General features: G+C 63.2%; 3 protein-coding genes across 7 annotated transcripts in view; 1 reads left to right on the top strand and 2 right to left on the bottom strand.

The window, feature by feature from the left end:
• The window catches only part of CDK5 (cyclin dependent kinase 5), a 4,403-nt gene extending 3,949 nt beyond the window's left edge, over positions 1-454 (top strand). For both annotated transcript variants that reach the window (XM_011377546.2, XM_011377545.2), the window contains exon 13: positions 333-454. The gene's annotated coding sequence lies outside the window, so the exon portion shown is untranslated. The remainder of the gene's footprint in view (positions 1-332) is intronic.
• Positions 455-802: 348 nt separating this feature from the next.
• On the bottom strand, positions 803-5,353 carry ASIC3 (acid sensing ion channel subunit 3). Of its 4 annotated transcripts, none has more exons than XM_023521796.1 (11): positions 4,816-5,349; positions 3,947-4,097; positions 3,566-3,693; positions 3,162-3,363; positions 3,022-3,078; positions 2,767-2,914; positions 2,361-2,452; positions 2,165-2,244; positions 1,989-2,063; positions 1,752-1,810; positions 803-1,652 (listed from the first exon to the last, which is right to left on the bottom strand). In XM_023521796.1, the coding sequence occupies exons 1-11, from the start codon at positions 5,347-5,349 to the stop codon at positions 1,490-1,492; spliced, it is 1,689 nt and encodes a 562-aa protein (XP_023377564.1). In that variant the 3' UTR covers positions 803-1,489. The 4 variants fall into 4 exon arrangements, with proteins under 4 accessions (XP_023377564.1, XP_023377565.1, XP_023377566.1 ...); XM_011377544.1 differs by having other exon boundaries at positions 1,453-1,629; positions 4,816-5,353; XM_023521797.1 differs by lacking the exon at positions 1,752-1,810 and having other exon boundaries at positions 803-1,629.
• Positions 5,354-7,346: 1,993 nt separating this feature from the next.
• The window catches only part of ABCB8 (ATP binding cassette subfamily B member 8), a 15,536-nt gene continuing 10,431 nt past the window's right edge, over positions 7,347-12,451 (bottom strand). The window contains exons 9-11 of the mRNA XM_011377574.2: positions 11,582-11,778; positions 9,950-10,200; positions 7,347-9,386 (exon numbers count right to left, since the gene is read on the bottom strand). Of these exons, the coding sequence (XP_011375876.1) occupies positions 9,261-9,386; positions 9,950-10,200; positions 11,582-11,778 (574 nt within the window). The 3' untranslated portion in view covers positions 7,347-9,260. The remainder of the gene's footprint in view (positions 9,387-9,949; positions 10,201-11,581; positions 11,779-12,451) is intronic.

Below are 12,451 nucleotides of genomic sequence, written 5' to 3'. Positions count from 1 at the left end.
CCGATGTACCCAGCCACAACGTCCCTGGTGAACGTTGTACCCAAGCTCAATGCCACAGGGAGGGACCTGCTGCAGGTGACCAAGGGCAGGGGTAGAGGGCGGTCAGGACACTTGTCCATGGGACTGGAGGGGGGCTGCTGTCCCGGCCTGACCCCGCCATGGCGCCTTCCTTCCAGAACCTCCTGAAGTGTAACCCTGTCCAGCGCATCTCAGCGGAGGAGGCCCTGCAGCACCCCTACTTCTCCGACTTCTGCCCCCCCTAGGCTCCTGGCCCCTGGCCGCCAGGCTGCGGCCTGGCTGTTTTGGTGCCCTCCCGGGAGGGAGGGAAACAGGGAGGCACGCTGTGCTGAGCCCCAGCTGTGCTGGGCCCGCCAGGGTGGAGGCGCCCCCGCCCGGGTCTCTCTCCCTCCACGGACTTTATTTAATTTCATAAAGTGGCTCCTTTCCCACCGTCTGGCTGATGTGGTAGAGCGGCTCTGAGGGGGTGGGCTCGGGGGTGTCTCTGCTCCACGGCGCTCTGGGACCCTGCTTCCAGCTGGAACGCAACCCAGCTGTCCGGTCCTTGCTGTGCTTCTCTAAGTGGCCTGAGGCTGGGGGCTGGAGGCTGGGGGCTGGGCTCAGGGGCAGTGCTGCGCTCACGCATTCTTGTGTCTTGTGTACTCGTGTGACCCCCATCCTCCCTCTGCCTGAGACAGCCCCGAGGGGTTAGGCAGCTGGTGCCTGAGCAAGGGTGGGCTTCCACGGAGGGGAGGTCCGAGCCTTTCCTTGTGGTTCTCCATATCCCACGGGTACCCACCCTGTTTCTTCTCTCTTCGTCCCCCCATACCTAGGCCTGCAGGCTGGGATAGGACAGACCGAAAGATGTGGTTAGATCAGGAATACCCCCTCCCTGCTCCCTCATTTGTCAGTTTTCTAATATTTGGGGGGTGGGCAGAGAAAGAGAACAGGGAAAAGGCGTGGCCGGGGCCTGGGTGTGTCCTTACTGGCAGGAGTGGGGAGCGAGGGCCTCCTTGACCATCTCAAGTTGGGGCCTCTGCTGTTGCGGGAGGTTGGGGAAAGAGGTCTGTTCCCATGGAGATGGAGTGAGTGTGCTAGAAGTTGGTTCAAATGTGAGAGAGTCATGATCTTCTTGGAAGTGGGGAGTCTGCTCCCTGCCTGCTTCATTGTTCACCAGGCTCTGGGGCAGAGCCTTCCAGCCATTTCCTTACTGTCCCCCAAATGGGACTGCCCTGCCACTGACTCCTCTCTACCCACACACCCGGCCGTGGGCTCCCTTCTCTGAGACGTTCGTCTGATGAACTCTTTCTCACTGGTGCCCTTGTACGACTGCTCTGCCAGAGATTTCTGGAGGTTCCTGGAACCCTGCCCACATTTCAGGCACCGTGTCCTCTAGGCGACGCTGGCAGAGGTCTGGTGCCTGACTAGTCTGCTTGTAAGAGGAACAGCTGAGGCTGATGCACTACAGCTTTATTTGGGGTAAAGATGGCAGTCATATGCAGGCTGGGCGTGTCCGAGAAGTCGAGGTGCAGCCCCGAAGACAGACACCGGGTCTAGAGCCGGGTGACAAGGTAGCAGGTGCGGTGGGAGGCAGAAAGAGTCCGGGTGACGGCACAGGGAGGGGTGGGGGGCCTGCCGAGAAGCAGGCCACAGTGCTGAGACAGGCGGCCTCACACTCTGCCTTGCTCCTGCCCCTGCCCTTCTGGACCAGACCTGCCCCTCCTCCCTTGACCTTAGGGGCCATTTCATGTTACCTGGGGCCCAAGCTGAGATGGGGCATTTGGTTTCGATGGCTGCCCAGTCCTTCCTGAAACTGTGGGAGGAGAAAGGGTCAGAGGACGGGAGGGGTCCCCCTCCTGGGGACCAGCCACGGTCGCTGCATACCCTTCCCTGCCACTCTTCCCAGCTGGGTAGGGGTGGCGTCCTAGGCTTCATGGGGTGGGGCGGAGCACCCAGGTGGAGATGGCAGGGAAGGAAGAGGGGGCCGTTACCGGATTGGTGCCAGAGTGCCTTTGGCGGGAGCGCTTTCGGTTCCAGAAGTATCCCAGGACCCTCTCTCGGAATACCTGGGGGCAAGCAGTGAGGGAGGTGGCCAGCGCACACCTCCTCCACCCGGGGCCTATGGGTGGCTTCCTTTCCCTCCCCCCAGCTGGGGCCCTGGGCCCACCTCGCAGAGGTAGTCCAGGATCTCAAGGATGGTGAGCAGGCTGGCCCCGATGAACAGCCCCATCTGGCCCCCAATGTCACCTGCGGATACCGGATCAGCGGTCAGTCAGCTCACAGCCACCTGCTCTGCCCACCCCTCCACAGACCCCCTAGGGCCACCCTGTGCACACACCCCCAGGGCCACCCTGTGCACACACCGAGCAGTTCCGGCACCTCGTAGGCCTTCTTCTGCTCCACCGTCTCGTAGTTGAGGGCCTCAAAGAAGACGTCCAGCACCAGCACATTCTCCCTGGAGGGTAAAAGAGGCGAGAATTTCCCTGGACACTCCCTGGTGCCAGCTGCTGGCAGGAAACCGGTGCTCATTCTCTGCGACTCCTTTCAAGAGCCCTGGAGGGGCGTCACCGCTTCCATTTGCAGAAGACAGCATCGGAAAGGTTAGGCAGCTTGTCCAGAATCCCAGAGCCTGGTGATGACATGCAGACCGCTGTCCCACCCCAGTGTGCTCAAGAAGGCTCAGCCTAGAGGAGGGCGCCCGCCCCTTCCCCGGCCCTGGTTCGGTCCCGGTCCCGGTCCCGGTCCCAGTCCCCGGTCTGGCCAGCTCACAAGATGTAGGCCTCGCTGCGGTTGTATTTCCGGGCCAGGTAGCGGGTGGCAGAGCGACTCGGCATGCGCACCATGGAGAGCTCCTTGGCGTAGCGCGTGCTTGCGCAAGGGTTGGAGCAGGTGCACGTGTCCTTCCGCAGCATGGCGTCTGCGGGCCACAATCACCCGGGTCAGGGCCGACCGCCTGGCGCTGGCGAGGTTGGGGTCCCCGGCCAGGTGGGGTGGGGACGGGATGCCAGGAGGCTTGCTCCTTACCCAGTGCCGGGTTGGCGCAGTCCTTGTATTGCTGGGGGCTGCACACCGGCGAACTGCCTGGGAGGGGGGCAGCTTCAGGGCGGCCTGTCAGGCCCCGGCCCCTCCCCATCTGACCCCTCCTCGGCTCCCCAGCCCCTTACCAGGCATATGCATCATTCGGCAACCGCACTTCCGAACCACATAGCGTGTCTCGCAGGCCAGGCGACACCCCATTAGAGTATAGGGAGGGGTAGGGCCTGGGCTGGGGCTGGGGGGATCCAGGGGACCAGAGGGTTCTGGCTCAAAGTCGGGATCCAGAGATGATGAGCTGCAGTCGCCCCAGGGCGGTGGCAGGAAGCTCAGCTGTAGAGGGACTGGTTAAGAAAGCTCCTTCAGGAAGAACGGGACACCCAGGGAGAATGTGAATGGTCACTCCGCCGGGGGGGGTGGAGGCCCCGGGACAGTCTGAAGAGCTGAGGGTTGGGGTCTGAGATGGTGTGGGCTAAAGGAGGGGTTTGGGAGTCTTGGTGGGGGAGGGGGCATTTGGAGGCCCAGGGGAAGATACTTGCTGCTCCTGGCAGGACACGAAAGTCTGGTACCCGGGGGCTGCCCCAAAGCCCAGCTGGTCGATGACGGGCGGCTCCTCCTGGCTGTGGATCTGGACTCGGATCCCCGCCTCGTACAGGGTCTCCTCTGTGGGGGAAGGGGGGCCTAAGCCCTGCTGCAGCCCCTTCTCCCCAGGAATGGGAGCGGGGGACAGCTTCAGGGCAGCCTGCCAGGCCCTGACCCCTCCCCATCTGACCCCTCCTGTGATGAGCCAACCCTGCCCACCCCCTTCTCACAAGAAAGTCTGTGCTGCAGGTCGCACCCCAGCACCTCCTCTCCTTCCCGGAACCTTCTGCAGCCCATCCCTGCCCCGCTCCAGCCTCACGCACGTGTTCCATACCCATGTCCTTCCACACGGGCAGATACTCATCCTGCTGCACGTCCAGCATGACCTCCAGCCCGTTGCCCATGCCGCCCTTGGGAGTGGTGAGCGGCTCTGCCCCGTCAGCACCGGAGTTGAAGGTGTAGCACTGCCCCATCCGGGTGAGGGTCTGAGGGTGGGCAGACGGGGCAGACCTCACCCGAGGGCGAGGAGCCCAGCCCGGCAGACAGGGCCATGGGACCTGTCCCTTCCTCTTCCTCTGTTAGGGTCTCTTCTTTGAGACCTACACCTCGATGCCCCAGCCCCTCCCTCATCTAGGCAGGTGTAGTCGGACTTCATGGGCTCCCATCACTCCATCTTCCTCCTCCTCCCCAGCACAGGGCACAGCCCACAGGGCAAGTGTTTTTTCGAAGCCTGGGGTGAAAGGCATGGGTCCCAGCTGCCCTCCTCCAGGACTGGCAGAATGTTGAAGAGGCAGAGGGAAAAGCAGCCCCCACCTCAGCAGAGAGAGGGGTCTTCTGCCCTAGAACAGTCCCACTAGTGTCCCCCCTACCCCCAGGAGCAGGGTCCCCACAGACCAGCCCTGGGGCCCGCAGCTCCCCTGGGCAAGTGCCTCATGCTGGGAGGTGTGACATCGCACGCCACTGTCCAGCTGCATAACCTCAGCAGAGCCCATGGACAGCTTCCTGGGCTGAACAGAGAGGCACTAGGGTGGGGGGTGGGGGGGCTGTGGCCTGGTTAGGGAGGAAAGGGTCCTCGGGCATGGGCGTTGAGGTTTTCTGGCTTTGGGGGAGCCTGGGCTGACAAGGCTGGGGATGGCAGGTCCTGGGCAGGGACTGGCCGGCACTCTGGGGTCCCTGGTAAGACAGGTCGGGTGGCCAGCTCACCGCGGTGAAGTTCTCGGGCCCGCACGGTTGGCCACGGTAGCGGCAGTCCAGCAGCATGTCCTCTAGGGCGTGCCCGGCCCGGGCATAGAGCCGGGCCGTGTCGAAGGTGGGGCTGGGCATGAAGCCGGGAGGCGCGGGCGGCCGGCCCAGGGCGCTCAGGAAGGCGGCGTGCTCGGTGGGCTCCAGGCCCAGCAGCGCTGGCCCGGCCCAGTGCAGGTCGTTGGGCGTGAGGCGTGAACGGCGCAGCGGGTTGATGTTGCACAGGGTGACGGCCGGGAAGGTGAGCTGGTGGCTTTCGACCTCGTCCAGTGCCGTCTCGTGGTGGAACTCCCCGTAGTAGCGCACCCTCTCCGCCACCTGGTAGAGGAAGGCAGCCAGGGACAGGAGCACGGCCACGGCCCACAGCCCCCGGCGAGGGGTCAGGCGCCCCGGGCCGAAGACATGGCCCAGCCCGTGCAGTGTGCAGCTGCTGGCGAACACACGGATGTCCGAGGCCGGCCGCCGGGCCTCCTCCGCCCCTGAGAGGGGCTTCATGGCAGGAGCCGAGGTAGGGGGACTGAGTGGCCTAGGGGTGGTGACCAGGCTACAGGAGCTTAGAGGGAGGAGAGGGCCCGTCCGAGGGGGTCGGTGCAGGTGCAAGGCAGAGAGAGGAAGTGGAGGAGAGGAAGCAAGCCTAGGAGGTGGGGAGGCACTGGCCTGGCTGGGTTGGATGTGGTGGCCCACAGGGTCCAGGGGGCCTTGTCCGGGAACAGGCTGTGGCTCCGCCGGGCTCGGTGCTGGGCTGGGGGCTGCGCAGCAGAGAGCAGGTAGGGCGCGGCCGGCGTGGCGCAGGGCGGTCTGCTGCTCTGCTGAGCCAGAGCTGCCGCAGAGGATTGGGTTTCAGCAGTGAGGGGGCCAGGGGGCTGGCAGAGTGGCCTGGGGGGCGGGGAGGTCCCCGGGGCCCCAGGCTGAGCCATTAGTGCAGCATGGGGAGGGCCTTGGCTGAAGAGACCAGAGGCGCCAGTAGGAAACCACAGCAGCCCTGGTGGGGCTTGAGGGGAGCCAGAGACAATGGGGCTGGGGTGCCCTCGGGGCCTCTGGGTTCCCAGCTGCAGCCCCTCTGTGCGGGGCCCAGAGTCAGTCACTGGCCCTTGGCCTGGCCCCTCCCTCCTCCTGGCCCCTCCCTCCCCACTAACCTCTTCAGGGTCAATGTTCTTTCACTAAGAGCGGAGCTGGCTCTTGACCAGGCTGGAAGGTGGTGGGGAGTTTGGCACTGGCCGCCTCCTTCTTTTGAGCCCTGGTGTCCCAGCCTATACCAATGACCAGGGGCTCTTTAGGTCTCATGTCTGGGGCGGGGGTCTGTCTCTTGAGTCAGCCTCTTCTCCCCCTCCCCCCACCCATACTCAGGCCCTTCTGTCTGGGACGCTGGCCTCTACCACAGTGATCGTGGGCCCACCTGCTACCCTCCCAGGAATAACATGGGGGCGCGCATGCCACCCTCCCGGGTAACGTGGTCCAGCTCCCAGGTATAATATGAAGACCCTGGGATTTCACATCTCTTTTCACCATTCTGGGGACCATGCAGTATCCTGGACCTGGAAAACGCCCGCATTTTCAGTGGCTGCGTACCGCTCATTCCATACGTGGACGCACCCTCGTTTATGTCACTATGTCCCTATGACGAACACCGAGGGGGTCCCAGCTCCCAGCCTGCATCACAAACAGTGCTCTCAGCAACGCCGCACAGCTGTGGCTCCCAGAAACAGAAGTGCTGGGCCAAGAGGTGACTGCGTGGGCCATCTGACACACGCCACGGCATCCCCGGCCACAGGAGTCACACCGCTTTGCACTCCCAGCAGAAGCGCGGGAGTATGCGTGTTTTGCGTGGAGCTTTTCTGAAGGAAGATACTGTCCCCCTAAGTCAGCTGGGGTGCCCTGGGCCACAGTGGCTAGCATGGTGTGACAACTCTGGCCTCGAGAAGGCAGAGCCGGCACAGATGACTGAAGAGGCTTCAGGGGATCCAGGACGATGGCCGGTGTGCAATCTTCCCACGGCTGGAGCAGACGCCTTCCGAAAGCAGAGCGCAGTCTGCAAGATGAGTGCCACTGAGTGGGACGAGGGTGTCTTGGGGACCCGAGGAACAGAGGACAAGGAACAGCAGCAGGAGGGCCGGGCGGCTGAGGGCCACAGGAACCAGCCCAGACAGGCCGCGTGGAGGGTGGTGTCAGAGCCTGGTCCTCGTGTCAAGCTCGTGTTTGGTTAACGCTCACCTGTCCCCACCCTGTGACTCGGGGATGGGGAGACAGACACTGCACCTGAGAGAAAGCAGGTTTCTCTCCATTAATGTCCTCTCTTTTCACGAAGCATTTGAGGCCGCCGGGTTCATGTTGCTGGGTTCTTGGCCGTGAGTAGAAGAAATGACAGTTCGCCACCCAAATATGATCACACAGCTGCAATCGCCTGCCCACCTGTCTGTCTTCACAAGACTGCAGGCTCCAGGGGGCAGGGACTGTCCTTAACCCCATCGCGTGATTGATGCTTAATGAACACATTTCAGACAGAGTGGACAACGTGGTTTATTGCACAGATGTGACCACCTTCGGAGGCTGCAGCCCTGTGACTTTCAAGTACTTTACCACAAATCGTCCCATTTAAACTCTTAAAACAAGCTTTCAAGATTAAGCACAACCAGGCTTACAATCCACACTGAATAACTGCAGGAGCCGAGGTCGAGGTCGAGGCTACATGCCGACAGCACGGCCTTCCGAAATAGAGGCTCCATGACCTCACTACCTCTCTAGTTGAAGTTGGGGGTGGGGGCAGGATTCCGAGGCCGCCCTGAGGGGTATGGAGAGACCTAGAATCTGGTGTCAGAGGCTGGAGGTAGAGGAGCAGGAACTGGCCTTGGCAGGTTCTCCTGAGGGAGGCGCCGGCCCACCAGCATGAACTTGGCCGGGGCACTGAGGGCTGCTCTTGGCTGCACTAGGAGGTGTTTAGTGGCCAGAGAACCCAGAGCCAGGCCCATGTTCAGCTTCCTGGGCTGAGGCGCCCTGGGCTGCGACCTCTGGTCGGCCAGCAAGGGATCTACCAAAGCAGGGGGGCTGTGGCCCTGGTAAGCTTTGGATGGTCTGTCCCCAAAGTAGCATCTAGTCCTCAACCACACCCAGAAGAGGCTGTGGGGTCTCTCACCTGGCTCCCGCGTTCACACCTGAGCCGCTGCTACTTTTTCTAAGCTGGCCTTCAGCCACAGCCAACTCTGTGTGTCTTGCAATTGTGGCCACCCCCTTCTGCGCCACAAGATAGACCCAAAATGCTTGGCTGGCCCCGACAGCCCAGCACAGGCGATTCTTCCCACCCAAGGGAGCAGGGCTCGGTGGGCCCTCGGCTGGATGTGGCTGAGAAGGGGGAGGTTGCCTGGTGGGAGGCGACGTGGGCAGAACCAGGGCAGGAGGGTGGCCGGCTCTGGGAGTCCACATGCGCTGGTGGGGAACCCTGGCCACTTGCAGGTCCTCAGAGGCTGACGGAAGCCAGCCCCACCCCGGTCACCACTTCGGGGCCATGGGCTCATGCCACTTGTGTGGTCGGCCAGCCCTTCATCAGGGTGAGGCTCCGGTCCCGTCTTCCCCTGGCCTGGTGACTGTCCCTCCTCAGGCTGGTTCTGCACTTTGTCAGCCCAAGGGACTTAGTGTTGGTCCTTTCCTCATGCTTTGGTGACTATGGGCACTACATGCCCCGAGGTTGGAGTTTGGGGTGTCGGCTCCTTCTCTGTCCCCTTCGAAACTAGTGCCCTCATTTAGAAGGGAGCTGTCCACAATTTCAACAGGTGACAGACTCCAGGTGAGACACCCCATCCCTCCTTCTCCTGCTTGAGGGCCACCTGTCCCATGTGGATAGGAGGAGGGTGAAATCTAGAAATAAGGACCATATGAAGGATGAGAAATTGTCCTGATGGGGACTGTGGGCTGGAGGGGCTGGCCCAGGGGGTGGGCTCCTTCTCCCAGGGCCCAGGGAGGCAATGGGGACAGAGGGGTGTTGGGAGGTCCTGGGGCGTGAGCGGGGAAGAACCCCAGTGTAAATTCACTGCCCAGTCCCTGACCCTAATTTGTAAAGTCCCCCCAGAGCTGGGGCCTGGACGTCTTCAGGCTGTCAGGCAGAGGGGACACTTAGCAGAATTCCTCAGAGGGGCGGGGAGGGTCTGTGCACGGGGAGGGGACAGAACAGGGCCCAGGGGCTCTGCCTCCTCCCCTGTGCAGCCGCATGACCCGGTGGTTCTGGCAGGAGGGAGGCAGCCTGGTGGCAGGAGGGCAGTGGGTGGGAGCGGTCTCGCCTTCCTCCTCGTCCAGTGCGTGGCCCGGGTTTATCGTGAGCAGGTGGCCCACAGCCCAGCACGTTGGCCCTCCTGGGGGTTCAGTTCCCGGCCCCAGGCACTAATGCCCGGCAGTGACCGGACTGCAGAGGGCTGCTCTCAGGACTTGGGGTGGTGGTTCCTAGGGCCTCTGGGCGCCTCAGGAAGTGGGGCGTCCAGGGCCTGTCTCCGGATGAGCTCGGCATAGAGCCCGCCTTTCTTCAGGAGCTCTTCGTGGGTCCCCGCCTGGAGAAGAAGGGGGGCAGATGGTCACCTGACCAGCTCTGAGTCCAGGGCCCTAGGAAAGCTGGTTTCGTATCAGCCATCGGGCTCACTGGCACCTAGGCCAGTGTCCCTCCTGGGGACACTATGAAACCAAAGCACCATTGGTTAGAGACGCCACTGGCACATCTGTAAGTGTAAGTGCCACCTCCCTGCTTAGGTGGATGTTGGAAGAGCATGTGAGTGCTCCTGGCTCCTTACAGAGCCCAGACTCTAGCTCACGGCCAGGCCCCACACGGCTTCCAAGTCCTGCGGCGGACCCAGGCTCAGTGCTGCACCGGCCAGTCCGTGGTGCTGCCTCTTCTGCACCTCAGCCCGTCACAGTCCACTTCCCTGTGACCCTGTGAGCTCGATGACCCCAGGGGACGTGGAGGACACCGGGGCCCTGAGAGGCCAGGGTTTACCGAAGGGCAGGGACTCGTAAATCCAGGAGAAGCCTGAAGTCTCCAGGCCCAGGCCAGACCCCCACGTAGCTCAGCCAGTGTTCCGCCGCATCCACAACTCAAGCTCCCCAGGCCCCCACTGACCTCACAGACACGGCCGTGGGCCATGACGACGATGTGGTGGGCCCCGCGTACGGTGCTGAGCCGGTGGGCGATGACCAGCACGGTGCGGCCGGTGCTGGCGCGGTCCAGGGCCTCCTGCACGACCCGCTCAGACTCCGCGTCCAGGGCGCTGGTCGCCTCGTCCAGGATCAGCACCGCTGGCTGCTTGATGAGGGCGCGGGCGATGGCCAGGCGCTGCTTCTGGCCACCAGACAGGGTTGCGCCCCGTTCACCTAGGGAGGAAAGGGACAGAGCAGGGGCCTGAAGCGACCCTCAGCTCTGCACTTGGAGGCGGCCCCCCAAGGGAGCCCCGGGTCTGTCAGGAACTTCTCATCCGGCCCGTCAGGCTCCTCCGCTGGCCTGTGAGCGTTTGTCCTGTCTCTGCAAGGTCAGGGGCGTCACCTGTCAGCATCTGATCCCACATCCCTGTGCACGTGTGGGCGCTCAGGCAAGGTGACGTGAGCTGTACGTGTGGTGTGGCTCAGGGCACCGTCAGGAGTCACCCGGTGCCCCTGCTGCACCAGGGCAGGGTCTGAGCCGGGAGGGGACCTGCGGCTTTAGCTTCTCTCCCCAGCCTCCTGGGTCTCTGGTGCTGTGGGGACGTCCAGGACCCAGATGTGAGCGCTGGAGTGAGGTGACAGCAAAGTGGGATGTGAAGCCCACCACCCAGGCCTTCTGGGGAGACCACATTTAGGGAGAACTGTATAGATGACAGCCTGGGAGCCAAAAAGAACCTCAAGGTGACTGTAGTCACAGAGCAGCAAGGGACAGACTGACGTCCCAGAGAAGCCTGGGAGCTGCTGAGTCAGAGGTACAAGGAAGTGGCACCCACGAGAGGTGTGAGCGTGGCTCCTTAGTCAGGGCGGTGTGGAATCTGGGCAGTGAGCAAGTGCACTGGGTCAGTCACACAGGACGTGAAGGGCGGCCACACGGGGGTCACCGTTCCGGAGGTGGGGGCTCAGCTAGACTGTGGCCTGTGTCCAGAAGCACTGAGAACCCCAGACATGCCGGCACCCTGAGTCATGCGGGAACGTCCTGCAGCAGAGCCCAGAGACTCCGGAGCCCTGTCCTGGGTAAGCGGAGGGACAGGCCTGCTCGCCAAATCAACCCCGTGGATGATGAGGGACAAAGCTTCAAGTTAGAGGACTAGCGTGACATGGGAGTCGGAGAATAAGCGACCGCGAGGCAGTGACGTCCTTCACTGCGGGTCGGGTCTTGGGATGCAGAGGCCCCTGGTAACCCCTGCAGATCCCCAACAGCACGGGTCACCGCGTCCCTGGCTGGTCTGGTACAGTCACACAGTGCTCAATGACGGGGTCCGTTCTGCAAAGGTCAGTGTGGCCTTGCACAGACCCGGGCGGAAGAGCCCACCACACGCCTCGCTGCGTGCGGCGCCACCGTCCTGCGTGCGGTCCGTCACTGTCTGGAATGTCGTCATGCAGCACTTGACTGTGACTGCCGTGTTCCTGCCTCTGCAGCCTGCTTGTGCCTGGACCTCCGCCCCCATAGAACCGTCTCCGTCCTCCTCGGCCACACTTCCGGTCTGGTCTTCCCTGACGACGCCTGTGCTCCTGCCTCGAGCCCCGGCCTTGCGCCGTGGGCCCCGGCACTCACCCACGATGGTGTGGTAGCCCTCAGGGAAGCTGGTGATGAACTCATGCGCGTTGGCTGCCCGGGCGGCCGCATAAACCTCTTCATCGGAGGCGCCCGGCTTCCCAAAACGGATGTTTTCCATGACCGTCGTTCCGAACAGGACTGGCTCCTGGATGGGGTCGGGGGGGGGAGTCCACAAGTAACGTTCTGACTTTGCCCTGAATCCCCGTGCGGCATGTCGGGAAAGGCTACTCTGGCCAGACCAGGGCCCCCTGGAGGGCAGGCAGGGGCAGTTCAGTCAGAGGTCAAACGAGAACAGACTGGTCCATGGGGGACGGGCACGGAGCCCCTCAGGAGCGGGAGCAGGACAGTGGCAGGGAGAGCAAGGCCACCTGGCCCTGCAGAGCCCCCCTCCCTGGAGAGATGGGGAGGGCGGAGCCTTGCACTGTGGCTTTCCTCTGCTGCGGTGGCAGCCCGCACAGGTTGGCTGCACACACGGGGGAGCTGGGCCTCATGGGGCACTGCCGCCTCAAGCTGAGGGAAAGGGGCGGGGCCTGACTTAGCGGATGGGCAGGTGACCAGCAGTCCCCAGCAACACCACGTGGGCATCTCTAGACTCCGGACCCCACGGGCTTGTCGGTGAACCCAGGGATCCTAGGACAGCCATGCCAGCCCCGCCTGCTTGGCCAGCTTTACTCAAGAACAGCATCCCCACCCTAGGGAGACGAGGGCAGAGCCGGGTGGCCTGGGACGCGGAAGCCTCAGACCCCGAGGAACACCGGAGAACACGCGAAGGCCAGAGCCCCTCCAGAGCAGGGGTGACAGGCTGGGAAGGAGGGAAGGCCCAGGCACCATAAGGACTGGGAGAGAAGCAGGGTCGTGGGGAGGAGG

The sequence above is a fragment of the Pteropus vampyrus genome, unplaced genomic scaffold, assembly GCF_000151845.1.
Source record: "Pteropus vampyrus isolate Shadow unplaced genomic scaffold, Pvam_2.0 Scaffold316, whole genome shotgun sequence".
Taxonomy (NCBI): domain Eukaryota; kingdom Metazoa; phylum Chordata; class Mammalia; order Chiroptera; family Pteropodidae; genus Pteropus; species Pteropus vampyrus.
The sequence above is the reverse complement of the archived record's forward strand: the minus strand, read 5'-3'. Positions and strand labels throughout refer to the sequence as shown.